This window comes from Oncorhynchus tshawytscha, linkage group LG05, assembly GCF_018296145.1.
Source record: "Oncorhynchus tshawytscha isolate Ot180627B linkage group LG05, Otsh_v2.0, whole genome shotgun sequence".
In the NCBI taxonomy this organism is placed as follows: Eukaryota; Metazoa; Chordata; class Actinopteri; order Salmoniformes; family Salmonidae; genus Oncorhynchus; species Oncorhynchus tshawytscha.
In genome coordinates this window covers 86,923,082-86,950,088 of record NC_056433.1, presented here as the reverse complement: position 1 = coordinate 86,950,088, position 27,007 = coordinate 86,923,082, and the positions used below count along the sequence as shown (strand labels likewise).

At 46.6% G+C, this 27,007-nt stretch overlaps 1 protein-coding gene across 1 annotated transcript in view; it reads right to left on the bottom strand.

Annotated features, from left to right (window-relative positions):
• Positions 1 to 425: 425 nt before the first annotated feature.
• The window catches only part of LOC112247792 (histone deacetylase complex subunit SAP130-like), a 51,413-nt gene continuing 24,831 nt past the window's right edge, over positions 426 to 27,007 (bottom strand). Inside the window, 9 exon segments of the mRNA XM_042322615.1 lie at positions 426 to 1,118; positions 5,481 to 5,594; positions 7,084 to 7,184; positions 12,201 to 12,326; positions 12,470 to 12,724; positions 15,491 to 15,861; positions 16,835 to 16,905; positions 18,130 to 18,338; positions 18,788 to 19,066. Of these exon segments, the coding sequence (XP_042178549.1) occupies positions 960 to 1,118; positions 5,481 to 5,594; positions 7,084 to 7,184; positions 12,201 to 12,326; positions 12,470 to 12,724; positions 15,491 to 15,861; positions 16,835 to 16,905; positions 18,130 to 18,338; positions 18,788 to 19,066 (1,685 nt within the window). The 3' untranslated portion in view covers positions 426 to 959.

The window sequence follows — 27,007 nt, the reverse complement described above, 5'->3', positions numbered from 1 at the left end:
GAAGTAACTTGAACTGAAAGATACCAAAATAAACTGTAAAATAGGAGAACCGATAGACCTGAGCTCTGTAAAAAGAGTAAAACAAAAAAGAAGGGGCCCTTCAGGCAGTGTTGTCTTCCAAATGGCATCCTATTCCCTACGTAGTGCACTACTTTTGTTCAGGACACATAGGGCTCTAGTCAAAAGTAGTGCACTACATAGGGTATAGGGTTCCATAGGGCTCTAGTCTAAAGTAGTGCACTATATAGGGAATAGGGTCCCATAGTGCTCTGGTCTAAAGTATTGTGTGTATAGGGTTCCATAGGGCTCTGGTCTAAAGTAGTGCACTACGTAGGGTATAGGGTTCCATAGTGCTCTGGTCTAAAGTAGTGTGCTATATAGGGAATAGGGTTCCATAGGGCTCTAGTCAAAAGTAGTGCACTATATATAGGGAATAGGGTTCCATAGGGCTCTGGTCTAAAGTAGTGCACTACGTAGGGTATAGGGTTCCATAGGGCTCTAGTCAATAGTAGTGCACTATAAAGGGAATAGGGTGCCATTTGGAAGACAGAGTGTTGAGTCTTCTTCAGTGAGAACATATTCCTAGAGGGATTCCCTCCAGACAGTGAGCTCTGACTGAAGCAACAGGAGGGTTCTAGTTATGTTGTCCACCCAGCTTCAGTACTCAGACAGAGATAAGAGGGTGTGGGTGAGTAGCTGTCATAGTACCAACAGTTCCACCTCTAGCTCCCAGCAGCTCTTCCACCCTGTCCTCCCGTTTGGGCAGGGCAGAGGTGGGTCGTGTTCATTAGGCACGTAAGCAGCAAAAAAACAAACACAAAACAGGGAGGGACTACCCCCTTGACTTATCCACTGAGAAACGTTTACATTTTCTTCTTCCGTTGCAAAACCGTTTTAAAACGCATCGCATGCTGTAACGAACAGATCCATGACGTTGGTGACGGAACAGGAAGTCCAGGCTAGGTCCGATCCTTACGTTTCAGTTTGTTAGACTTTTTGACAGCTCCGTTCTGGTTGAGCAGCTTCAGGACCTTGTCTTTGTGGTCCAGAACCTTCATCATAGTGTCCCGGGCCTCTGTAACCTGGTCCATCACTAGCTTACAACGCTGCATGTTACCCTGCACACAGAACCAACATTCAGTTAGGCCTACATGACAACACTGTAGAAGTATCACAAGTATCACACTACTGAGTATAAAAACAAATCGATGCACTGAAATTGTCTGGACGTCCAACTGTGACTGTGACTAAATAAACTTGTGACTTTTGTGTAACATGCGAGCCGTCAAAAGGATTTCCTTTTGAAGGACAATAAAATGTCATCAAGTGCTCAACCAATCAATCGCTTAATCAATCAATCCACGTACCTGTATGAGTTAACCTATAATGATGATGTGGTTAAGGAAGAGTGTTTTGAATACTGATGTTAACCTTTCTGGTTATAACCTTTTTCGGCAAGACAGATCTTCCAAAGGTGGGGGAGTGGCAAATCTTTACCAAGGATCACCTTCAGTGCTCGGTTGTCTCCACCAAGTCTGTCCCCAAATAATTTGATTTGTTGGTTTTAAGCATTCAACTTTCAAATAGCTCTTTGTTGACTGTTGTTGGGTGTTATTGTCCTCCATCAGCACTGGCCTGTACCCTACCTGTACCCTACCTGCCCTAAGCTCTCTCCTGGCCCCTTACACTAAGTCTGAATCTGTCCTGCTTGGTGACCTAAACTGAGACATGCTTAAACCACCCTACCAAGTCCTAAAGCAATGGGACTCCCTAAATCTTTCCCAGATTATTACCAATCCCACAAGGTATGACTCCAAACACCCAGAAAAGGCTAAACCCCCTTGTTGTTATCCTCACATATAATCCTGATAGGTATCAGAGACAAGGTCCTTCATGACCTGGCCTCTGTAAATTAGTATAGAATAAGCTTGATCCCCTTTGTCGAAGACGTTTGGACCTTTTATTTTGATTGTTAACAAACACACCCCATAAAGAAAATGGGAATTTTTCCACCTCAAGAATTGCATTTGGCGAAAGGCTCGGGACACACATACTCAGGCTGACTTGTTCTCGTTTAGGCAAATGAGAAATAAGTTCACTCAGACTATCCAGAAGGTCAAAGTTAGTTACATTCTCTCTCTGTGGGTCTAACCCCAAGAACTTCTGGAAAACGGTTAAAGACCTGGAGAATAAACCCTCCTCCTCCTCACAGCTGCCCATGTCCCTTAAAGTTGATGATGTGGTTGTTACTGACAAAGAGCACATGGCTGAGCTCTTTAAATCACTACTTCATTAAGTCAGTATTCCTATTTGAATCAGCCACGCCTCCTTGCCCATCCAACATTTCCTCATCTCCCACCCCTTCTGATGTGACTATCCCAGATGCTTCTCCCTCTTTTTCCCCTGACCCGCTACAAAGTTTCTCCCTGCAGGCAGTCACTGAGTCCGAGGTGCTAAAGGAGCTCCTTAAACTTGACCCCCCCCAAAAAACATCTGGTTCAGATGGCTTAGACCCTTTGTTCTTTAAGGTTGCTGCCCCTATCATCGCCAAGCCTGTCTCTCCTCTCTAGGGAGGTTATCATCTCCAAGCCTATCTCCAACCTTTTTAACCTGTCTCTCCTCTTTGGGGAGGTGTCACAACTTCTGCCAAAGTCAGTCCCTCTACTTGTTCGGGCGGCGTTCGGCGGTCAGCGTCACCAGCATTCTAGCCATCGCTGATCCACTTTTCATTTTCCATTTGTTTTGTCTTTGTCTTACACACCTGGTTTCAATCCCCCAATTACTTGTTCATTATTTAACACTCTGTTCCCCCATGTTTGTTTGTGAGTAATTGTTTATTTTATTGCGGTCCGTATTTGTGGCCTTGTATTTATACAATGTGTATTGTGATATATTTGAGTAAAATTGCTTTCATTACTCATATCTGCTGTCCTGACTCATCTCACCAGCTACACACAGCCGCTTTACAGGAGGTTCCTACTGCTTGGAAGGCAGCCACGGTTCATCCTTTATTTAAAGGGGGAGATCAAGCTGTAATTATTTCGCCACTATGGCCTATTTATTGCCTTGCCTCCCTAATCTTACCTCATTTACACACACCTTGCCATTTCCTCATCTCCCACCCTTTCTAATGCTATCTATCCCAGAACTTTTGAGATATTTCGTAGCGACGTTGCGTAAGTTGGAAGCGGTGTTTTTCTGGATCAAACGCGCCAAATAAATGGACATTTTGGATATATATCGACGGAATTAATCGAACAAAAAGGACCATTTGTGATGTTTATGGGACATATTGGAGTGCCAACAGAAGAAGCTCGTCAAAGGTAAGGCATTAATTATATTTTATTTCTGCGTTTTGTGTCGCGCCTGCAGAGTTGAAATATGCTACTCTCTCGTTTACTGTTGTGCTATCATCAGATAATAGCATCTTATGCTTTCGCCGAAAAGCCTTTTTGAAATCTGACATGTTGGCTGGATTCACAACGAGTGTAGCTTTAATTTGCTATCTTGCATGTGTAATTTAATGAAAGTTTGATTTTTATAGAAATGTATTTGAATTTGGCGCTCTGCATTTTCCCTGGCTATTGGCCATGTGGGACGCAAGCGTCCCGCCTACCCCAGAGAGGTTAAAAGGGAAAATCAAGCTGATCCTAACTGTTATAGGCCCATTTCTATGTTGCTCTGTTTATCAAAAGTGATGGAAAAACTTGTCAATAATCAACTGACTGGTTTTCTTGATGTCTATAGTATTCTCTCTGGTATGCAATCTGGTTTCCTCTCAGGTTATGGCGGTGTCCCTGCAACCTTAAAAAGGTCCTCAATGATGTCACCATTGCCCTTGATGCTGCTATTTTTATTGACTTGGCCAAAGCGTTTGATACGGTAGACCATTCCATTCTTGTGGACCAGCTAAGGAGTATTGGTGTCTCTGAGGGGTCTTTGGCCTGGTTTGCTAACTAACTCTCTCAAAGAGTGTATAAAGTCAGAACATCTGCTGTTTCAGCCACTGCCTGTCACCAAGGGAGTACCCCAAGGCTCGATCCTAAGTCCCACACTCTCCTCAATTTACATCAACAACATAGCTCAGGCAGTAGGAAGCTCTCTCATCCATTTATATGCAGATGATACAGTCTTATACTCGGCTGGCCCTTCCCCGGATTTAAACTCTGTACAACAAGCTTTCTCTGCTCTTAACCTTGTTCTGAACACCTCCAAAACAAAGGTCATGTGGTTTGGTAAGAAGAATGCCCTTCTCCCCACAGGTGTTATTACTACCTCTGAGGGTTTAGAGCTTGATGTAGTCACATCATACAAGTACTTGGGAGTATGGCTAGACGGTACACAGTCCTTCTCTCAGCACATATCCAAGCTGCAGGCTAAAGTTAAATCTAGACTTGGTTTCCTCTATTGTAATCGCTCCTCTTTCAGCCCAGCTGCCAAACTAACCCTGATTCAGATGACCATCCTACCCATGCTAGATTACAGAGAAGTAATTTATAGATCGGCAGGTAAGGGTGCTCTCATTCGGCCATCAGATTTGCCACCAATGCTCCTTATAAGACACATCCCTGCACTCTATACTCCTCTGTAAACTGGTCATCTCTGTATAACAGTCACGAAACCCACTGGTTGATGCTCATTTATAAAACCCTCTTAGGCCTCACTTCCTCCTATCTGAGATATCTACTGGAGCCCTCATCCTCCACATACAACACCAGTTCTGCCAGTCACATTCTGTTAAAGGTCCTCAAAACACACACATCCCTGGGTCGCTCCTCTTTTCAGTTCGCTGCAGCTAGTGACTGGAACAATCTGCAACAATCATTCAAACTAGACAGTTTTATCTCAAGCTCTTCATTCAAAGACTCAATCATGGACACTCGTACTGACTGTTGTGGCTGCTTTGTGTGATGTATTGATGTCTCTACCTTCTTGCCCTTTGTGCTGTTGTCTGTGCCCAATAATGTTTGTACCATGTTGTGCTGCTACCATGTTGTGCTGCTACCATGTTGTGCTGCTACCATGTTGTGCTGCTACCATGTTGTGCTGCTACCATGCTGTGTTGCTACCATGCGTTGTTGTCATGTTGTGCTGCTACCATGGTGTGCTGCTACCATGCTGTGTTGTCATGTTGTGCTGCTACCATGCTGTGTTGCTACCATGCTGTGTTGGCATGTTGTCTTGCTACCATGTTGTGCTGCTACCATGCTGTGTTGCTACCATGCTGTGTTGCTACCATGCTGTGTTGCCATGTTGCCGTCGTAGGTCTCTCTTTATGTAGTGCTGTCTCTCTTGTCACGATGTGTGTTTTGACCTTCATTTTTATTTTTAATTCCAGCCCCCGTCCACGCAAGACGCCCTTTGCCTTTTGATAGGCCGTCGTTGTCAATAAGAAGTTGTTCTTAACTGACTTGACTAAATAAAGTTTAAATAAAAAATACATTAAATGTTGTACATGTACTGTTACTGTCCCCACAAACCTGTATGAGTTCGTTAATGCGGTGCAGCTCGTCGTCGACCCCGGCCCTCTTCTTAGGGATTAGCCCCTCCTGAAGGGAAGTCAGTCTGCTATACACATCATGCTCCAGGTTTGACTAGGGGTCAGAGGTTAGAGGTCAGAGATCAGCCTGGGGGTATGTCAGTCTCCTATTTATACATGTAAATTAATTACTTATAAATCATTCAATGTGATTTTCTGGATTATTGTTTTAGATTCCGTCTCTCACAGTTGAAGTGTACCTATGATAAAAATGACAGACCTCTACATGCTTTGTAAGTAGGGAAAACCTGCAAAATCGGCAGTGTATCAAATACTTGTTCTACCCACTATATATATATATATCAAATACTTGTTCTACCCACTATATACACACACACACTGAACAAAAATATAAACGCAACATGTAAAGTGTTGGTCCCATGTTTCATGAGCCCCAAAAAAAATCCCAGAAATGTTCCGTACGCACAAAAAGCTCATCTCTCTAAAATGTTGTGCACACATTTGTTTACATCCCTGTTAGTGAACATGTCTCCTTTGGTGAGACAATCCATCCACCTGACAGGTATTCCATATCAAGAAGCTGATTAAACAGCATGATCATTACACAGGTGCACCTTGTGCTGGGAACAATAAAAGGCCACTTTAAAATGTGCAGTTTTGTCACCCAACACAATGCTACAGATGTCTCAAGTTTTGAGGGAGCGTGCAATTGGCATGCTGACTGCAGGAATGTCCACGAGAGATGTTGCCAGAGAATTGAATGTTCATTTCTCTACCATGAACTGCCTACAACGTCGTTTTAGAGAATTTGGCAGAAGGTCCAACCAACCTCACAACCGCGTGTATGGTGTTGTGTGGGTGAGCGGTTTGCTGATGTCAGCGTTGTGAACAGAGTGCCCCATGGTGGAGGTGGGGTTATGGTATGGACAGGCATAAGCTACGGACAAACGAATACAATTGCATTTTATCAACGGCAATTTAAATGCACAGAATTATTTTTTATTTAACTAGGCAAGTCAGTTAAGAACAAATTCTTATTTTCAATGACGGCCTAGGAACAGTGGGTTAACTGACATGTTCAGGGGCAGAACGACAGATTTTTACCTTGTCAGCTCGGGGATTTGAGCTTGCAACCTTTCAGTTATTGGCCCATCGCTCTAACCACCTGCCGCCCCATGATACACTGTGACAAGACCCTGAGGCAGAGATGCATATCTGTATTCCCAGTCACGTGAAATCCATAGATGAGGACCAGATTAATTAATTTAAAAAATATATATTTTCTCATATAAACTGTAACTCACTAAAATCTTTGAAATTGTTGCATGTTGCGTTTTATATTTTTGTTCAGTCTACATCATGCTCCAGGTTCGACTAGAGGTCAGAACAGGGTTAGAGGTCAGGGGTCAGGGCTTAAGGGTTTCAACCAGACATTAAAGGAACATTGACATAAGTACTGCATAATACAAGCTCCAAAATACGAAATACACATTTCACTATTTTTTCACTAATTAAAACGTCACTTAAATGTCCTCTGGTGGCTGCAAATGAGAACTGAGAGATGTATCGCCAACGACACTCACCAGCTGCATGAGCTGAGCAACACACAAGTGCATTTTCCATCCCTGAGCTCGCCGTGCTACTCCTCTCTGATTGGCCACTTCCTGTAACGACTCCTTCTCCTCTGTAGGACACGTAAACAGAAGACATGACCAAGCTGACCCCGTTTTTACGAAGGCTTCGTAAACACGACATAACTACATAACCTATAACCGTACGTCATGGTTTAGAAATGTGACATAACCTTGTGCTTTATAAAAGGTGACATAACCTTGTGCTTTATAAAGGGTGACATAACCTTGTGCTTTATAAAGGGTGACATAACCTTGTGCTTTATAAAAGGGTGACATAACCTTGTGCTTTATAAAGGGTGACATAACCTTGTGCTTTATAAAGGGTGACATAACCTTGTGCTTTATAAAAGGTGACATAACCTTGTGCTTTATAAAGGGTGACATAACCTTGTGCTTTATAAAAGGGTGACATAACCTTGTGCTTTATAAAAGGGTGACATAACCTTGTGCTTTATAAAGGGTGACATAACCTTGTGCTTTATAAAAGGTGACATAACCTTGTGCTTTATAAAAGGGTGACATAACCTTGTGCTTTATAAAAGGTGACATAACCTTGTGCTTTATAAAAGGGTGACATAACCTTGTGCTTTATAAAGGGTGACATAACCTTGTGCTTTATAAAGGGTGACATAACCTTGTGCTTTATGAAAGGGTGACATAACCTTGTGCTTTATAAAGGGTGACATAACCTTGTGCTTTATAAAGGGTGACATAACCTTGTGCTTTATAAAGGGTGACATAACCTTGTGCTTTATAAAGGGTGACATAACCTTGTGCTTTATAAAAGGGTGACATAACCTTGTGCTTTATAAAGGGTGACATAACCTTGTGCTTTATAAAGGGTGACATAACCTTGTGCTTTATAAAGGGTGACATAACCTTGTGCTTTATAAAGGGTGACATAACCTTGTGCTTTATAAAGGGTGACATAACCTTGTGCTTTATAAAGGGTGACATAACCTTGTGCTTTATAAAAGGGTGACATAACCTTGTGCTTTATAAAAGGGTGACATAAGCACGACTTAAATAAAAGACCTTATAAATCATATTAAATGGAGGCTTCACAAAGCATTTATATCCCATCATGCATCTTGATAGGGCGTTGAAACGCCAGGAAAGAGGGTTCAATTCCCAGGAACACCCATAAACGTAAAAATGGAATCACACATGACCAAGTCGCTTTGGATAAAACAGTCCGCTAAATTGCATATAATTATATTAAAATCTAAAACATTTCTAGGATGGTCAAACTTCTTTCCCTCCTGGGTGAATAGTCCATGTTAATCCTGACTTCAACTTCCCCCCACAATGCTGTGCTGCAGGATAACTCTAAAGCGCAGTCATGCACAGCAACAAACAAAAAACCTGTTGTTATTTCATTTTAAAAGCTGTTTTTACTTCATTGAGAGTGACTGGCATTGTGGCCGCCAATGGAACGGGCCAGCAGCACCATTATTCAGAGCCTCATATGAAATGACAAAATATATACATTCTACTGAGCCTACTGAGTATTCCTTTACAATACCTACTACCCTGTAGGCTGCTCTGAGAGGTGTGTACAGTACCCAGATGATTTGGAGCGGTCCTACAGTACCCTGAGACTACTGCACCAGGTATTCCTCTTCTGTTCCCATGCTGGACACCAGGGCTTGATTACAACCTGTTACAATGTTGCCAACATGGCTGATCTTTCAGCAGGGGGAGTGGACGTGTTAAAGACCTGACTGGGTCCAGCACCGTGTGGTATAGATAGTTAAAGACCTGACTGGGTCCAGCACCGTGTGGTATAGATAGTTAAAGACCTGACTGGGTCCAGCACCGTGTGGTATAGATAGTTAAAGACCTGACTGGGTCCAGCACCGTGTGGTATAGATAGTTAAAACCTGACTGGGTCCAGCACCGTGTGGTATAGATAGTTAAAACCTGACTGGGTCCAGCACCGTGTGGTATAGATAGTTAAAACCTGACTGGGTCCAGCACCGTGTGGTATAGATAGTTAAAGACCTGACTGGGTCCAGCACCGTGTGGTATAGATAGTTAAAACCTGACTGGGTCCAGCACCGTGTGGTATAGATAGTTAAAACCTGACTGGGTCCAGCACCGTGTGGTATAGATAGTTAAAACCTGACTGGGTCCAGCACCGTGTGGTATAGATAGTTAAAACCTGACTGGGTCCAGCACCGTGTGGTATAGATAGTTAAAACCTGACTGGGTCCAGCACCGTGTGGTATAGATAGTTAAAACCTGACTGGGTCCAGCACCGTGTGGTATAGATAGTTAAAACCTGACTGGGTCCAGCACCGTGTGGTATAGATAGTTAAAACCTGACTGGGTCCAGCACCGTGTGGTATAGATAGTTAAAACCTGACTGGGTCCAGCACCGTGTGGTATAGATAGTTAAAACCTGACTGGGTCCAGCACCGTGTGGTATAGATAGTTAAAGACCTGACTGGGTCCAGCACCGTGTGGTATAGATAGTTAAAACCTGACTGGGTCCAGCACCGTGTGGTATAGATAGTTAAAACCTGACTGGGTCCAGCACCGTGTGGTATAGATAGTTAAAGACCTGACTGGGTCCAGCACCGTGTGGTATAGATAGTTAAAGACCTGACTGGGTCCAGCACCGTGTGGTATAGATAGTTAAAACCTGACTGGGTCCAGCGCCGTGTGGTATAGATAGTTAAAACCTGACTGGGTCCAGGTGTGGTATAGATAGTTAAAACCTGACTGGGTCCAGCACCGTGTGGTATAGATAGTTAAAACCTGACTGGGTCCAGCACCGTGTGGTATAGATAGTTAAAGACCTGACTGGGTCCAGCACCGTGTGGTATAGATAGTTAAAACCTGACTGGGTCCAGCACCGTGTGGTATAGATAGTTAAAACCTGACTGGGTCCAGCACTGTGTGGTATAGATAGTTAAAGACCTGACTGGGTCCAGCACCGTGTGGTATAGATAGTTAAAGACCTGACTGGGTCCAGCACCGTGTGGTATAGATAGTTAAAACCTGACTGGGTCCAGCGCCGTGTGGTATAGATAGTTAAAACCTGACTGGGTCCAGCACCGTGTGGTATAGATAGTTAAAACCTGACTGGGTCCAGCACCGTGTGGTATAGATAGTTAAAACCTGACTGGGTCCAGCACCGTGTGGTATAGATAGTTAAAGACCTGGTGTTTCTTTAGGTTGAGGGCTTTCATCACGGTAAGTGTTTTAGGTTGGGGGCTTTCATCAAGGTGTTTCTTTAGGTTGGGGCTTTCATCAAGGTGTTTCTTTAGGTTGGGGGCTTTCATCAAGGTGTTTCTTTAGGTTGGGGGCTTTCATCAAGATGTTTCTTTAGGTTGGGGGCTTTCATCACGGTGTTTCTTTAGGTTGGGGGCTTTCATCAAGGTGTTTCTTTAGGTTGGGGGCTTTCATCAAGGTGTTTCTTTAGGTTGGGGGCTTTCATCAAGATGTTTCTTTAGGTTGGGGGCTTTCATCACGGTGTTTCTTTAGGTTGGGGGCTTTCATCACGGTGTTTCTTTAGGTTGGGGGCTTTCATCAAGGTGTTTCTTTAGGTTGGGGGCTTTCATCAAGGTGTTTCTGCACCTGGCTCCCACTAACATACCCTGTTCAAAGACACTTCCATCTCGAAGCTTAAAAATCCTTCTTTAACCTGTCTCCTCCCCTTCATCTACACTGACTGAAGTAGATTTAACAGGGGACATCAATAAGGGATCATATCTTTAACCCGTCTCCTCCCCTTCATCTACACTGACTGAAGTAGATTTAACAGGGGACATCAATAAGGGATCATATCTTTAACCCGTCTCCTCCCCTTCATCTACACTGACTGAAGTAGATTTAACAGGGGACATCAATAAGGGATCATATCTTTAACCCGTCTCCTCCCCTTCATCTACACTGACTGAAGTAGATTTAACAGGGGACATCAATAAGGGATCATATCTTTAACCCGTCTCCTCCCCTTCATCTACACTGACTGAAGTAGATTTAACAGGGGACATCAATAAGGGATCATATCTTTAACCCGTCTCCTCCCCTTCATCTACACTGACTGAAGTAGATTTAACAGGGGACATCAATAAGGGATCATATCTTTAACCCGTCTCCTCCCCTTCATCTACACTGATTGAAGTAGATTTAATAAGTTACATCAATAGGCGATCATAGCTTTCACCTGGTCAGCCTATGTCGTGTTTTGTAATACTCAGTGTATAAGCCTGGAATATCAACCAATCAGAAGTGGCCTTAGTGGGAGTAACCATAGAATTGTATAGGAGTGACCTTTACTGAGTAAAGGATTTGTCAGGCACTAGTTAACACAGTCAAAAAGTCTGAATCTTTGCTAAACTCTTGCGCATTTCCACAAAATGTTAATTTACAGGTAACCGTAACTAATAAAGGCCAGGTTTCATGCATTGGGTCCATCAGACATTCCGCACACTTGGGTGGAAGTGTCTGGGAACGAGAGGAGCTGTAATGTGACTAACATCACTTTACGTTAAAGAGTGTGCCGTCCTTCAGCACAACACCTCACCCTTTATAAAGCACACGATTATATCACAGTTGACATAGTGGGTTACGTCACATTTGACATTGGTGATCGCATCACGCAGTTATGCCACATTTATTAACCCTTTATAAAGCATGACGTACGGTTACGGATGCTTTGTAACACATTTATGTAGTGCTTATGAAGGCATTATGAAGCCTTTATAAGCTGAGCGTCATTTAAAGCAGGACCTAAAAGCTTATACATGCTTATAAACAACTTATCCTCTGACATAGACAACCAGACTTCTAAATCAGTAATGAAAATAACTTAATAGTAACATACTTAGAGCGACATAATATTAGAAGCCTCATAATAACACATTATAAAGGCTCACACATGCTTATAACACCTTATATGCATTCCAGAACATATTTAATAAAATACACTGTCTGCTAGTCAGAACCTCTTCATAAAATGTAGAAAAAAGGACGTTCTGAGAAATTACTTTTTTTTTTTTTTTTTGAAAGAGCATAAGTTTTTTGTTCAGCGTTCTGATTGGACCAATACTGACCTTTGATCCGGATGTCGCTGTACCTCTGGAAGTGGTGATAGGCTGCCTTCCAGGGGTTCCTATAGTGACGCAGCAGAGTGACAGGTGGGCGCGGCCTGACAGGGACGTAACGAACCCCTTCCTCATCTGAGACAGATCACAGCAAAGCACTAGTATCAGAATTGATACAACTTGGAATTTCACTTGACTTCCTGATTTGACTGAACTGAAATGGAATTGACCCCACCGTGGTGAGTGCAACTGTGCATGGTTTAGTGTTATCCACCCACCCACATACTCTCTGGGAGGGGACTCTCTCCTCTTAGCCCTGCTGCCCAGGGGCCTGTGGCCCATAGCCCTGTCCTCATCTGTACTGTTGGTCTCCACCATTTCAGTCTCTTCTGTGGAAATGACGTGCTGCTGTTTGCGGGGCTTCTTCCTGGGGGAGGCACCAGGAACCAGGTCCCCTGAGGAGGGGGTCCCGTGGGGGGACCCGGCCTGGCGGGGCTGGGTGATGAGGCCTGAGTTCGCCGAGGGCTGGGGCACTGAGGAGAGGAGAGGAGAGGAGAGGGGGGACAGACATGTAAATCACAGTACAGGCATGTCCAACCAGTTTTATTTCCTTGTTTAAGAAAGATAGATGGGACTGGGGAGCAAACCAAAACATACAGTCAATAATACAGTATAAACAAGTCTACATACGATGTGAGCAAATGAGGTGATAAGGGAGGTAAAGGCAAAAAAACGCCATGGTGGCAAAGTAAATACAGTATAGCAAGTAAAACACTGGAATGGTAGATTTGCAATGGAAGAATGTGCAAAGTAGAAATAAAAATAACGGGGTGCAAAGGAGCAAAATAAATAAATAAATAATATATGATAGCATTGTGTATTTTTGTTTTCTTAGAGAGGGGGGAATTTAATATGCAGTATAATTTGGTGCATAATGTCATTCTAATTTAAAATTGTTACAAAAGCCAAAAACAATCTCATGAAATACATGTTCAAAACAGTGTTAGGCCTAGATATTTCTTTTGTCAATAGTGCAGAATGATTTTCACCTTGGTAGGGCTGTTTCTCTTGTCCATAAAAATACTCAAGATATCAGTTATTTTAGCCTTTTATAAACTGATATTATAGCCATATCAAGTGTAGGCTATTGTTATTTCATCTTGATAATCTGGGTAAACACAGACGTATAGCCTGCCTTCACTGAGTAACTATAGTACAGCCTGCCTTCACTGAGTAACTATAGTACAGCCTGCCTTCACTGAGTAACTATAGTACAGCCTGCCTTCACTGAGTAACTATAGTACAGCCTGCCTTCACTGAGTAACTACAGTACAGCCTGCCTTCACTGAGTAACTATAGTACAGCCTGCCTTCACTGAGTAACTATAGTACAGCCTGCCTTCACTGAGTAACTATAGTACAGCCTGCCTTCACTGAGTAACTATAGTACAGCCTGCCTTCACTGAGTAACTATAGTGCAGCCTGCCTTCACTGAGTAACTATAGTACAGCCTGCCTTCACTGAGTAACTATAGTACAGCCTGCCTTCACTGAGTAACTATAGTACAGCCTGCCTTCACTGAGTAACTATAGTACAGCCTGCCTTCACTGAGTAACTATAGTACAGCCTGCCTTCACTGAGTAACTATAGTACAGCCTGCCTTCACTGAGTAACTATAGTACAGCCTGCCTTCACTGAGTAACTATAGTGCAGCCTGCCTTCACTGAGTAACTATAGTACAGCCTGCCTTCACTGAGTAACTATAGTACAGCCTGCCTTCACTGAGTAACTATAGTACAGCCTGCCTTCACTGAGTAACTATAGTACAGCCTGCCTTCACTGAGTAACTATAGTACAGCCTACCTTCACTGAGTAACTATAGTACAGCCTGCCTTCACTGAGTAACTATAGTACAGCCTACCTTCACTGAGTAACTATAGTACAGCCTGCCTTCACTGAGTAACTATAGTGCAGCCTGCCTTCACTGAGTAACTATAGTACAGCCTGCCTTCACTGAGTAACTATAGTACAGCCTGCCTTCACTGAGTAACTATAGTACAGCCTGCCTTCACTGAGTAACTATAGTACAGCCTGCCTTCACTGAGTAACTATAGTACAGCCTGCCTTCACTGAGTAACTATAGTACAGCCTGCCTTCACTGAGTAACTATAGTACAGCCTGCCTTCACTGAGTAACTATAGTATAGCCTGCCTTAGTAACTATAGTGCAGCCTGCCTTAGTAACTATAGTGCAGCCTGCCTTAGTAACTATAGTGCAGCCTACCTTAGTAACTATAGTGCAGCCTACCTTAGTAACTATAGTGCAGCCTGCCTTAGTAACTATAGTGCAGCCTACCTTAGTAACTATAGTGCAGCCTGCCTTAGTAACTATAGTGCAGCCTACCTTAGTAACTATAGTGCAGCCTGCCTTAGTAACTATAGTGCAGCCTGCCTTAGTAACTATAGTTCAGCCTGCCTTAGTAACTATAGTGCAGCCTGCCTTAGTAACTATAGTGCAGCATGCCTTAGTAACTATAGTGCAGCCTGTCTTAGTAACTATAGTACAACCTGCCTTAGTAACTATAGTGCAGCCTGTCTTAGTAACTATAGTAACTATAGTACAACCTGCCTTAGTAACTATAGTACAACCTGCCTTAGTAACTATAGTACAACCTGCCTTAGTAACTATAGTACAACCTGCCTTGGTAACTATAGTGCAGCCTGTCTTAGTAACTATAGTAACTATAGTACAACCTGCCTTAGTAACTATAGTACAACCTGCCTTAGTAACTATAGTACAACCTGCCTTAGTAACTATAGTACAACCTGCCTTAGTAACTATAGTACAACCTGCCTTAGTAACTATAGTACAACCTGCCTTAGTAACTATAGTACAACCTGCCTTAGTAACTATAGTACAACCTGCCTTAGTAACTATAGTACAACCTGCCTTAGTAACTATAGTACAACCTGCCTTAGTAACTATAGTACAACCTGCCTTAGTAACTATAGTGCAGCCTGTCTTAGTAACTATAGTAACTATAGTACAACCTGCCTTAGTAACTATAGTACAACCTGCCTTAGTAACTATAGTACAACCTGCCTTAGTAACTATAGTGCAGCCTGTCTTAGTAACTATAGTAACTATAGTACAACCTGCCTTAGTAACTATAGTACAACCTGCCTTAGTAACTATAGTACAACCTGCCTTAGTAACTATAGTGCAAGGCAAGGAGAAAGGACGTGAGGTATCACGGAAAGACGAATTGAGATGGAAATGTACACACGTTCCCACAGTTACCTGGTTGATACATCTCCATAGACTCCACCTCCTGCTTGATTTTGACCTCTGTGTGGGCGGAACCTCCGCTGCATGCTGCCGTGCTACTGGCTGCGGGCTGGGTGGGGGAGGCGACAGTATTGGCCATGGAGGCGGGGCCAGGGGGTGTCACGGCCATGGCGGCCGACAGGGCAGAGAGGTGGGTATTGGAGCTGGGCTGGGAGGGGGGTGGAGGACCACGGGGGGCCAGCAGGTTGGAGGGGATAGCCTGGGCTGGGGAGGAGACCGCCTGCTGCTCCACTCCTCCCTGGGAGGGTAGAGACTCCACTGCAGCCATGACTAGGACTGGAGGAGCCAACATGGTCATGTGACCCTCTGCTTTAGGCTTCACTCTGACAGGGAGAGAGAGAGGCTTGTTAATTAAGACTCACTCAGAGAGAGAGAGAGAGGGGTATGTTAGACTCTGACAGAGAGATGTTAGAGTCACTCAGAGAGAGAGAGAGAGGTATGTTAGACTGACAGAGAGAGATGTTAGAGTCACTCAGAGAGAGAGAGAGGTATGTTAGACTCTGAAAGAGAGAGATGTTAGAGTCACTCAGAGAGAGGGGGGGAGGGGTTGGCAGCGCACTACATTGCTGCCTGCCATAAGTTGAGGGACAGTGTGTGACTGACCAATCAACCTGCACATGTCCTCTACTGTATGCTTATTGTTATTGTTGAATGTATGGTTATTTTGACACTTGGTTATTGTTGTTACTATTGTCCTGTTGACAATTTTGATTCTCATTTTTATATTGTAAATATCCAAAATAAGCTTTGGCAATATGTACATTGTTACATCATGCCAATAAAGCAAATTGAATTGAAAGCAAATTTAAATGGAGAGAGAGAGGCTTGTTAAGACTCACTCAGAGAGAGAGATGTTAGATTCACTCAGAGAGAGAGAGATGTTAGAGTCACTCAGAGAGAGAGAGAGAGAGAGAGAGAGGGAGAGAGAGCCTTGTTAGACTCACAGAGAGAGAGAGAGAGAGAGAGAGAGAAACAGAGAGAGAGAGAGAGAGAGAGAGGTATGTTAGATTCACTCTGACAGAGAGAGATGTTAAGAGTCACAGAGAGAGAGAGAGGGGCTTGGTAGCAACACAGCATGACAACAACATGGTAACATCATAACATGACAACAACATGGTCGAGGACTACAAACATTATTGGGCACAGACAACAACGCAAAGGTCAAGAAGTTAGAGACAACAATACCTCACACAAAGCAGCCATGTAGGATGACATCTAGGAGGCAGTCTAAACCCATTACAGGACATGCATGACCCAGGCGTTGAATGAATGATTGATTATTCTCTGAAGGCTCACCCTGCAGGTCTAGGTGGTCCTGCTCCTCTCACTCCTCCCTCCACTCTGCTGCTGTTAGCCTCACCAGGCCCCTCAGATTCTTACCAACACCACACCTAAACACACACACACACACACACACAGATTCTTACCAACACCACACCTAAACACACACACACACACACACACACACACACACACACACACACAGTTACAATGTTCCAAATGCCTGCAAATCGCAACAATCAAGTTATTTATCCATTTTCTCCTTCTGTTTTTATGAGCGTTTATGTCTTTTTTTGGGGGCTCGTCTCCGTCCCTCCTTCTGCTCTGTGGTCACCAAGCCCCTCCAGCATTTCAGTCCCATACTGTAACGTGCTAGCTGTCTAGTCTCAAAAAAAAATTGTCATTAATATAAGCAATTGGGGCAACTTGTTCTAACTCAGATAAATAAGCATCATTTTTTCCCCAGACAGGCCAGTTAATGTAAACATGTAAACAAAGTGACCCAAGCTGTGTTGTTCAGAGACCAGACAGAAGGACAGTGTATTCACAATTGTTCAACTGTTCTATCTTGTTAGCGAGCCAAAAGATTCAAGTTGGCTAGACTTTAAATATAAAAGACGAGCTGGCTTCTCACTAGCATCTGTTGGTATGTGCTTGAGAGATTGTTAATGAACAGGGCTTCTCCAAACCTTTTCACTCAGCCCCCCCCCCCTTCCGGCATTGGGGAACATCCCGGCCCCCACCACGTCTATTTCTATGGGCACAAGCACTGTTTATGACACCAACTGTTCACCCCCCTCTTGTTGGCGGAGAGAACATTTTGCAGTTTTAAAGCCCCTCATTTTGTCATGTGGTGCAGAGAACACTTTGCAGTTTTAAAGCTAATTTTCTTGCAATTCTACACATTTTGTCATGTGGTGCAGAGAACACTTTGCAGTTTTAAAGCTAATTTTCTTGCAATTCTACACATTTTGTCATGTGGTGCAGAGAACACTTTGCAATTTTAAAACTAATTTTCTTGCAATTCTATATGTTTTGCCATGTCTAATGTGTATTCATGTGACATTTGAGTGACTTGAATAATACAACAAAATATATGGGCTTTAAAAAAAAACAACGTTAGCGGACATGGGCTAGTTGATCTGGACATTTCTGACACGTTTGAAATATCTCTCTAAGTTCCCGCGCCCCCCATTGGTTCAGTAGGTGGTGTTCAGCAGGCCTGACACAGATCTAAACTGTTTTATTACACAGTTCCCTCATGAACATGACCCTGGGCTCAGAGGCTCAGTCACCCTTCATTGGCTGGCAGATTGATTGATCGACTGATTGACTCACCCCTCATTGGCTGGCTTCTTGCGGAGGATGCTGGGTCGAGGGGAAGAGACCAAAGTGGGCCCTCCGCCTCCTACTCCGCCCTGGGGGTGTGTCTGTACCATGGTAGCAACGGGCTGTGCGGCGCCAAACGGGCTGCCCATAGGAGCAGCTACAAACGTACTGCCGTCAGCCAATACCATCCCTGTAGAACAGACACAGGTTCTTATCATGAACTACAGATTCGACCAATTACCATTCAATACCATCCCTGTAGAACAGACACAGGTTCAGATGTACAGTCATATATTTATCATCAGCTATAGATTCGACCAATTACCATCCAATACCATCCCTGTAGAACAGACACAGGTTCAGATGTACAGTCATATATTTATCATCAGCTATAGATTCGACCAATTACCATCCAATACCATCCCTGTAGAACAGACACAGGTTCAGATGTACAGTCATATATTTATCATCAGCTATAGATTCGACCAATTATCATTCAATAACATCACCTTCAGCAGACGCTTTTATCCAAACATATATTCGTACAATATTTTCAGTGTGTGTTTTCGGGTCCCTGTGAGTCATATTCAATAAGCGGCTTCTTGAGGCCATGTTTAGCATTAGTGTACTGTAGATTACCAGATGGTTTGGCCTCAGGCTGCTGCCCTGCGATTGTTGCCTGCTGAATCCCCTGTGTGCCGATTGGACCGGAGCTATGTAACCCCTGCACTCCCATTGGTGCAGGCTGGATGCCCTGGGCTCCAATTGGTTGAGGCTGGATTCCCTGGGTGCTGATTTGTGCAGACTGTAGACCAATCCTGTCCACGGCCATCAGCTGCATGGGGTTGAGGTGAACAGTAGTGGCCACGGCCACAGCAGGCTGGCTGGGCAGAGCAGAGCTCGGGGTCTGGGGCGTCACTGAGGAGAGGAGGGGGGTGTCAGTCAAAGCAGACTTGGGACATGATGCCAAATGATCCTTAAGGATCACTCTTTTATTTTTTAATTATTATGATTATGATTATTATTTTTCCCCCCAAATATTATTATTATTATTTGTTTTAATTATTATAATTTTTTAAATTATATTTTTAAATTATATATATATATATTTTATTATTATTATTATTTTTTAAATTATTATTATTAATTACAAAAAACACAAGGAAGGGGCAACAAAATATTATAATATTATATATTTTTTTATTATATTTTTAAATTATATATATTTTATTATTATTATTATTTTTAAAATTATTATTATTAATTACAAAAAACACAAGGAAGGGGTAACAAAATATTATAATATTATATATTTTTTTATTATATTTTTAAATTATATATAAATTTTAATATTATTATTATTTTTAAAATTATTATTATTAATTACAAAAAACACAAGGAAGGGGTAACAAAATATTATAATATTATATATTTTTTTATTATATTTTTAAATTATATATAAATTTTAATATTATTATTATTTTTAAAATTATTATTATTAATTACAAAAAACACAAGGAAGGGGTAACAAAATATTATAACATGAAGGACAAACAATACAGCATCAAGACACTATCAAACATGGGGCGGCAGGTAGTCTAGTGGTTAGAGTGTAGGGGTGGCAGGTATCCTAGTGGTTAGAGTGTAGAGGCGGCAGGTAGCCTAGTGGTTAGAGTGTAGAGGAGGCAGGTAGCCTAGTGGTTAGAGTGGAGGGGAGGTAGGTAGCCTAGTGGTTAGAGTGGAGGGGTGGCAGGTAGCCTAGTGGTTAGAGTGGAGGGGTGGCAGGTAGTCTAGTGGTTAGAGTGTAGAGGTGGCAGGTAGCCTAGTGGTTAGAGTGGAGGGGTGGCAGGTAGCCTAGTGGTTAGAGTGGAGGGGTGGCAGGTAGCCTAGTGGTTAGAGTGGAGGGGTGGCAGGTAGCCTAGTGGTTAGAGTGTAGGGGTGGCAGGTAGCCTAGTGGTTAGAGTGGAGGGGTGGCAGGTAGCCTAGTGGTTAGAGTGTAGAGGTGGCAGGGTAGCCTAGTGGTTAGAGTGTAGAGGAGGCAGGTAGCCTAGTGGTTAGAGTGTAGAGGAGGCAGGTAGCCTAGTGGTTAGAGTGTAGAGGAGGCAGGTAGCCTAGTGGTTAGAGTGTAGAGGAGGCAGGTAGCCTAGTGGTTAGAGTGTAGGGGCGGCAGAGTAGCCTAGTGGTTAGAGTGGAGGGCGGCAGAGTAGCCTAGTGGTTAGAGTGGAGGGCGGCAGAGTAGCCTAGTGGTTAGAGTGGGGGCGGCAGTGTAGCCTAGTGGTTAGAGTGGAGGGCGGCAGAGTAGCCTAGTGGTTAGAGTGGAGGGCGGCAGAGTAGCCTAGTGGTTAGAGTGGAGGAGGCAGGTAGCCTAGTGGTTAGAGTGGAGGGGCGGCAGAGTAGCCTAGTGGTTAGAGTGGAGGGCGGCAGAGTAGCCTAGTGGTTAGAGTGTAGGGGCGGCAGTGTAGCCTAGTGGTTAGAGTGGAGGGGCGGCAGAGTAGCCTAGTGGTTAGAGTGGAGGGCGGCAGGGTAGCCTAGTGGTTAGAGTGTAGGGGCGGCAGAGTAGCCTAGTGGTTAGAGTGGAGGGAGGCAGGGTAGCCTAGTGGTTAGAGTGGAGGGAGGCAGGGTAGCCTAGTGGTTAGAGTGTAGGGCGGCAGAGTAGCCTAGTGGTTAGAGTGGAGGGGCGGCAGAGTAGCCTAGTGGTTAGAGTGGAGGGCGGCAGAGTAGCCTAGTGGTTAGAGTGGAGGGGCGGCAGGTAGCCTAGTGGTTAGAGTGTAGGGAGGCAGGTAGCCTAGTGGTTAGAGTGGAGGGGCGGCAGGTAGCCTAGTGGTTAGAGTGTAGGGGAGGCAGGTAGCCTAGTGGTTAGAGTGGAGGGCGGCAGAGTAGCCTAGTGGTTAGAGTGTAGAGGAGGCAGGGTAGCCTAGTGGTTAGAGTGGAGGGGTGGCAGGTAGCCTAGTGGTTAGAGTGGAGGGGCGGCAGGGTAGCCTAGTGGTTAGAGTGTAGAGGCGGCAGGTAGCCTAGTGGTTAGAGTGGAGGGGTGGCAGGTAGCCTAGTGGTTAGAGTGTAGAGGCGGCAGGTAGCCTAGTGGTTAGAGTGGAGGGGTGGCAGGTAGCCTAGTGGTTAGAGTGTAGAGGCGGCAGAGTAGCCTAGTGGTTAGAGTGGAGGGCGGCAGGGTAGCCTAGTGGTTAGAGTGTAGAGGCGGCAGGTAGCCTAGTGGTTAGAGAGTGGAGGGGTGGCAGGTAGCCTAGTGGTTAGAGTGGAGGGCGGCAGGTAGCCTAGTGGTTAGAGTGTAGAGGCGGCAGGTAGCCTAGTGGTTAGAGTGTAGAGGCGGCAGGTAGCCTAGTGGTTAGAGTGTAGAGGTGGCAGGGTAGCCTAGTGGTTAGAGTGTAGGGGCGGCAGAGTAGCCTAGTGGTTAGAGTGTAGGGGCGGCAGAGTAGCCTAGTGGTTAGAGTGTAGGGGTGGCAGAGTAGCCTAGTGGTTAGAGTGTAGGGCGGCAGAGTAGCCTAGTGGTTAGAGTGGAGGGGAGGCAGGTAGCCTAGTGGTTAGAGTGTAGAGGCGGCAGGGTAGCCTAGTGGTTAGAGTGTAGGGGCGGCAGAGTAGCCTAGTGGTTAGAGTGTAGGGGTGGCAGAGTAGCCTAGTGGTTAGAGTGGAGGGGTGGCAGGTAGCCTAGTGGTTAGAGTGTAGGGGCGGCAGTGTAGCCTAGTGGTTAGAGTGTAGAGGAGGCAGGTAGCCTAGTGGTTAGAGTGGAGGGGCGGCAGAGTAGCCTAGTGGTTAGAGTGTAGAGGAGGCAGGTAGCCTAGTGGTTAGAGTGTAGGGGCGGCAGAGTAGCCTAGTGGTTAGAGTGTAGGGGTGGCAGAGTAGCCTAGTGGTTAGAGTGTAGGGGGCAGAGTAGCCTAGTGGTTAGAGTGTAGGGGTGGCAGAGTAGCCTAGTGGTTAGAGTGTAGGGGTGGCAGAGTAGCCTAGTGGTTAGAGTGTAGGGGTGGCAGAGTAGCCTAGTGGTTAGAGTGGAGGGGTGGCAGGTAGCCTAGTGGTTAGAGTGTAGGGGCGGCAGAGTAGCCTAGTGGTTAGGTGTAGAGGAGCAGGTAGCCTAGTGGTTAGAGTGTAGAGGGGCGGCAGAGTAGCCTAGTGGTTAGAGTGGAGGGGTGGCAGAGTAGCCTAGTGGTTAGAGTGTAGGGGTGGCAGAGTAGCCTAGTGGTTAGAGTGTAGAGGAGGCAGAGTAGCCTAGTGGTTAGAGTGTAGGGGTGGCAGGTAGCCTAGTGGTTAGAGTGTAGAGGAGGCAGGTAGCCTAGTGGTTAGAGTGGAGGGGTGGCAGGTAGCCTAGTGGTTAGAGTGTAGGGGCGGCAGAGTAGCCTAGTGGTTAGAGTGTAGGGGTGGCAGGTAGCCTAGTGGTTAGAGTGTAGGGGCGGCAGTAGCCTAGTGGTTAGAGTGGAGGGGTGGCAGAGTAGCCTAGTGGTTAGAGTGTAGGGGTGGCAGAGTAGCCTAGTGGTTAGAGTGGAGGGCGGCAGGTAGCCTAGTGGTTAGAGTGGAGGGCGGCAGGTAGCCTAGTGGTTAGAGTGGAGGGTGGCAGGTAGCCTAGTGGTTAGAGTGGAGGGCGGCAGGTAGCCTAGTGGTTAGAGTGTGTAGGGCGGCAGGTAGCCTAGTGGTTAGAGTGGAGGGGCGGCAGGTAGCCTAGTGGTTAGAGTGTAGGGGTGGCAGGTAGCCTAGTGGTTAGAGTGGAGGGGTGGCAGGTAGCCTAGTGGTTAGAGTGGAGGGCGGCAGGTAGCCTAGTGGTTAGAGTGTAGGGGTGGCAGAGTAGCCTAGTGGTTAGAGTGTAGGGGTGGCAGAGTAGCCTAGTGGTTAGAGTGTGGGCGGCAGCAGGTAGCCTAGTGGTTAGAGTGTAGAGGCGGCAGAGTAGCCTAGTGGTTAGAGTGGAGGGGTGGCAGGGTAGCCTAGTGGTTAGAGTGTAGGGCGGCAGAGTAGCCTAGTGGTTAGAGTGGAGGGGAGGCAGGTAGCCTAGTGGTTAGAGTGGAGGGGAGGCAGGGTAGCCTAGTGGTTAGAGTGTAGGGCGGCAGAGTAGCCTAGTGGTTAGAGTGGAGGGGCGGCAGAGTAGCCTAGTGGTTAGAGTGGAGGGGCGGCAGAGTAGCCTAGTGGTTAGAGTGGAGGGGCGGCAGGTAGCCTAGTGGTTAGAGTGTAGGGGAGGCAGGTAGCCTAGTGGTTAGAGTGGAGGGGCGGCAGGTAGCCTAGTGGTTAGAGTGTAGGGAGGCAGGTAGCCTAGTGGTTAGAGTGGAGGGGCGGCAGGTAGCCTAGTGGTTAGAGTGTAGAGGAGGCAGGGTAGCCTAGTGGTTAGAGTGGAGGGTGGCAGGTAGCCTAGTGGTTAGAGTGGAGGGGCGGCAGGGTAGCCTAGTGGTTAGAGTGTAGAGGCGGCAGGTAGCCTAGTGGTTAGAGTGGAGGGGTGGCAGGTAGCCTAGTGGTTAGAGTGTAGAGGCGGCAGGTAGCCTAGTGGTTAGAGTGGAGGGGTGGCAGGTAGCCTAGTGGTTAGAGTGTAGAGGCGGCAGAGTAGCCTAGTGGTTAGAGTGGAGGGGCGGCAGGGTAGCCTAGTGGTTAGAGTGTAGAGGCGGCAGGTAGCCTAGTGGTTAGAGTGGAGGGGTGGCAGGTAGCCTAGTGGTTAGAGTGGAGGGGCGGCAGGTAGCCTAGTGGTTAGAGTGTAGAGGCGGCAGGTAGCCTAGTGGTTAGAGTGTAGAGGCGGCAGGTAGCCTAGTGGTTAGAGTGTAGAGGCGGCAGGTAGCCTAGTGGTTAGAGTGTAGGGGCGGCAGAGTAGCCTAGTGGTTAGAGTGTAGGGGCGGCAGAGTAGCCTAGTGGTTAGAGTGTAGGGGTGGCAGAGTAGCCTAGTGGTTAGAGTGTAGGGCGGCAGAGTAGCCTAGTGGTTAGAGTGGAGGGAGGTAGGTAGCCTAGTGGTTAGAGTGTAGAGGCGGCAGGGTAGCCTAGTGGTTAGAGTGTAGGGGCGGCAGAGTAGCCTAGTGGTTAGAGTGTAGGGGTGGCAGGTAGCCTAGTGGTTAGAGTGGAGGGGTGGCAGGTAGCCTAGTGGTTAGAGTGTAGTGGCGGCAGTGTAGCCTAGTGGTTAGAGTGTAGAGGAGGCAGGTAGCCTAGTGGTTAGAGTGGAGGGGCGGCAGGTAGCCTAGTGGTTAGAGTGTAGAGGAGGCAGGTAGCCTAGTGGTTAGAGTGTAGGGGCGGCAGAGTAGCCTAGTGGTTAGAGTGTAGGGGTGGCAGAGTAGCCTAGTGGTTAGAGTGTAGGGGTGGCAGAGTAGCCTAGTGGTTAGAGTGTAGGGTGGCAGAGTAGCCTAGTGGTTAGAGTGTAGGGGTGGCAGAGTAGCCTAGTGGTTAGAGTGTAGGGGTGGCAGAGTAGCCTAGTGGTTAGAGTGGAGGGGTGGCAGGTAGCCTAGTGGTTAGAGTGTAGGGGCGGCAGAGTAGCCTAGTGGTTAGAGTGTAGAGGAGGCAGGTAGCCTAGTGGTTAGAGTGTAGGGGCGGCAGAGTAGCCTAGTGGTTAGAGTGGAGGGGTGGCAGAGTAGCCTAGTGGTTAGAGTGTAGGGGTGGCAGAGTAGCCTAGTGGTTAGAGTGTAGAGGAGGCAGAGTAGCCTAGTGGTTAGAGTGTAGGGGTGGCAGAGTAGCCTAGTGGTTAGAGTGTAGAGGAGGTAGGTAGTCTAGTGGTTAGAGTGGAGGGGTGGCAGGTAGCCTAGTGGTTAGAGTGTAGGGCGGCAGAGTAGCCTAGTGGTTAGAGTGTAGGGGTGGCAGGTAGCCTAGTGGTTAGAGTGTAGGGGCGGCAGAGTAGCCTAGTGGTTAGAGTGGAGGGTGGCAGAGTAGCCTAGTGGTTAGAGTGTAGGGGTGGCAGAGTAGCCTAGTGGTTAGAGTGGAGGGGCGGCAGGTAGCCTAGTGGTTAGAGTGGAGGGGCGGCAGGTAGTAGCCTAGTGGTTAGAGTGGAGGGGTGGCAGGTAGCCTAGTGGTTAGAGTGTAGGGGCGGCAGAGTAGCCTAGTGGTTAGAGTGGAGGGTGGCAGGTAGCCTAGTGGTTAGAGTGGAGGGGCGGCAGAGTAGCCTAGTGGTTAGAGTGTAGGGGCGGCAGAGTAGCCTAGTGGTTAGAGTGGAGGGGCGGCAGGTAGCCTAGTGGTTAGAGTGTAGGGGTGGCAGAGTAGCCTAGTGGTTAGAGTGGAGGGGTGGCAGGGTAGCCTAGTGGTTAGAGTGGAGGGCGGCAGGTAGCCTAGTGGTTAGAGTGTAGGGGTGGCAGAGTAGCCTAGTGGTTAGAGTGTAGGGGTGGCAGAGTAGCCTAGTGGTTAGAGTGGAGGGGCGGCAGAGTAGCCTAGTGGTTAGAGTGTAGAGGCGGCAGAGTAGCCTAGTGGTTAGAGTGGAGGGGTGGCAGGGTAGCCTAGTGGTTAGAGTGTAGGGGCGGCAGAGTAGCCTAGTGGTTAGAGTGGAGGGGTGGCAGGTAGCCTAGTGGTTAGAGTGTAGGGGTGGCAGAGTAGCCTAGTGGTTAGAGTGGAGGGGTGGCAGAGTAGCCTAGTGGTTAGAGTGGAGGGGTGGCAGGGTAGCCTAGTGGTTAGAGTGTAGAGGCGGCAGGTAGCCTAGTGGTTAGAGTGTAGAGGAGGCAGGTAGTCTAGTGGTTAGAGTGTAGAGGTGGCAGGTAGTCTAGTGGTTAGAGTGTAGAGGAGGCAGGTAGCCTAGTGGTTAGAGTGTAGAGGCGGCAGGGTAGCCTAGTGGTTAGAGTGTAGAGGAGGCAGGTAGCCTAGTGGTTAGAGTGTAGGGGTGGCAGAGTAGCCTAGTGGTTAGAGTGGAGGGGCGGCAGAGTAGCCTAGTGGTTAGAGTGTAGAGGCGGCAGAGTAGCCTAGTGGTTAGAGTGGAGGGGTGGCAGGGTAGCCTAGTGGTTAGAGTGTAGAGGTGGCAGGTAGCCTAGTGGTTTGCAGTGGAGGGGCGGCAGAGTAGCCTAGTGGTTAGAGTGGAGGGGTGGCAGGTAGCCTAGTGGTTAGAGTGTAGGGGTGGCAGAGTAGCCTAGTGGTTAGAGTGGAGGGGTGGCAGAGTAGCCTAGTGGTTAGAGTGGAGGGGTGGCAGGGTAGCCTAGTGGTTAGAGTGTAGAGGCGGCAGGTAGCCTAGTGGTTAGAGTGTAGAGGAGGCAGGTAGCCTAGTGGTTAGAGTGTAGAGGTGGCAGGTAGCCTAGTGGTTAGAGTGTAGAGGCAGGCAGGTAGCCTAGTGGTTAGAGTGTAGAGGCGGCAGGGTAGCCTAGTGGTTAGAGTGTAGAGGAGGCAGGTAGCCTAGTGGTTAGAGTGTAGAGGCGGCAGGTAGTCTAGTGGTTAGAGTGTAGAGGAGGCAGGTAGCCTAGTGGTTAGAGTGTAGAGGAGGCAGGTAGCCTAGTGGTTAGAGTGTAGAGGAGGCAGGTAGCCTAGTGGTTAGAGTGTAGAGGCGGCAGGGTAGCCTAGTGGTTAGAGTGTAGAGGAGGCAGGGTAGCCTAGTGGTTAGAGTGTAGAGGAGGCAGGGTAGCCTAGTGGTTAGAGTGTAGAGGAGGCAGGTAGCCTAGTGGTTAGAGTGGAGGGGTGGCAGGTAGCCTAGTGGTTAGAGTGTAGAGGTGGCAGGTAGCCTAGTGGTTAGAGTGTAGAGGTGGCAGGTAGCCTAGTGGTTAGAGTGTAGAGGTGGCAGGTAGTCTAGTGGTTAGAGTGTAGAGGAGGTAGGTACACTAGTGGTTAGAGTGTAGAGGTGGCAGGTAGTCTAGTGGTTAGAGTGTAGAGGTGGCAGGTAGTCTAGTGGTTAGAGTGTAGAGGTGGCAGGTAGCCTAGTGGTTAGAGTGTAGAGGTGGCAGGTAGTCTAGTGGTTAGAGTGTAGAGGAGGCAGGTAGCCTAGTGGTTAGA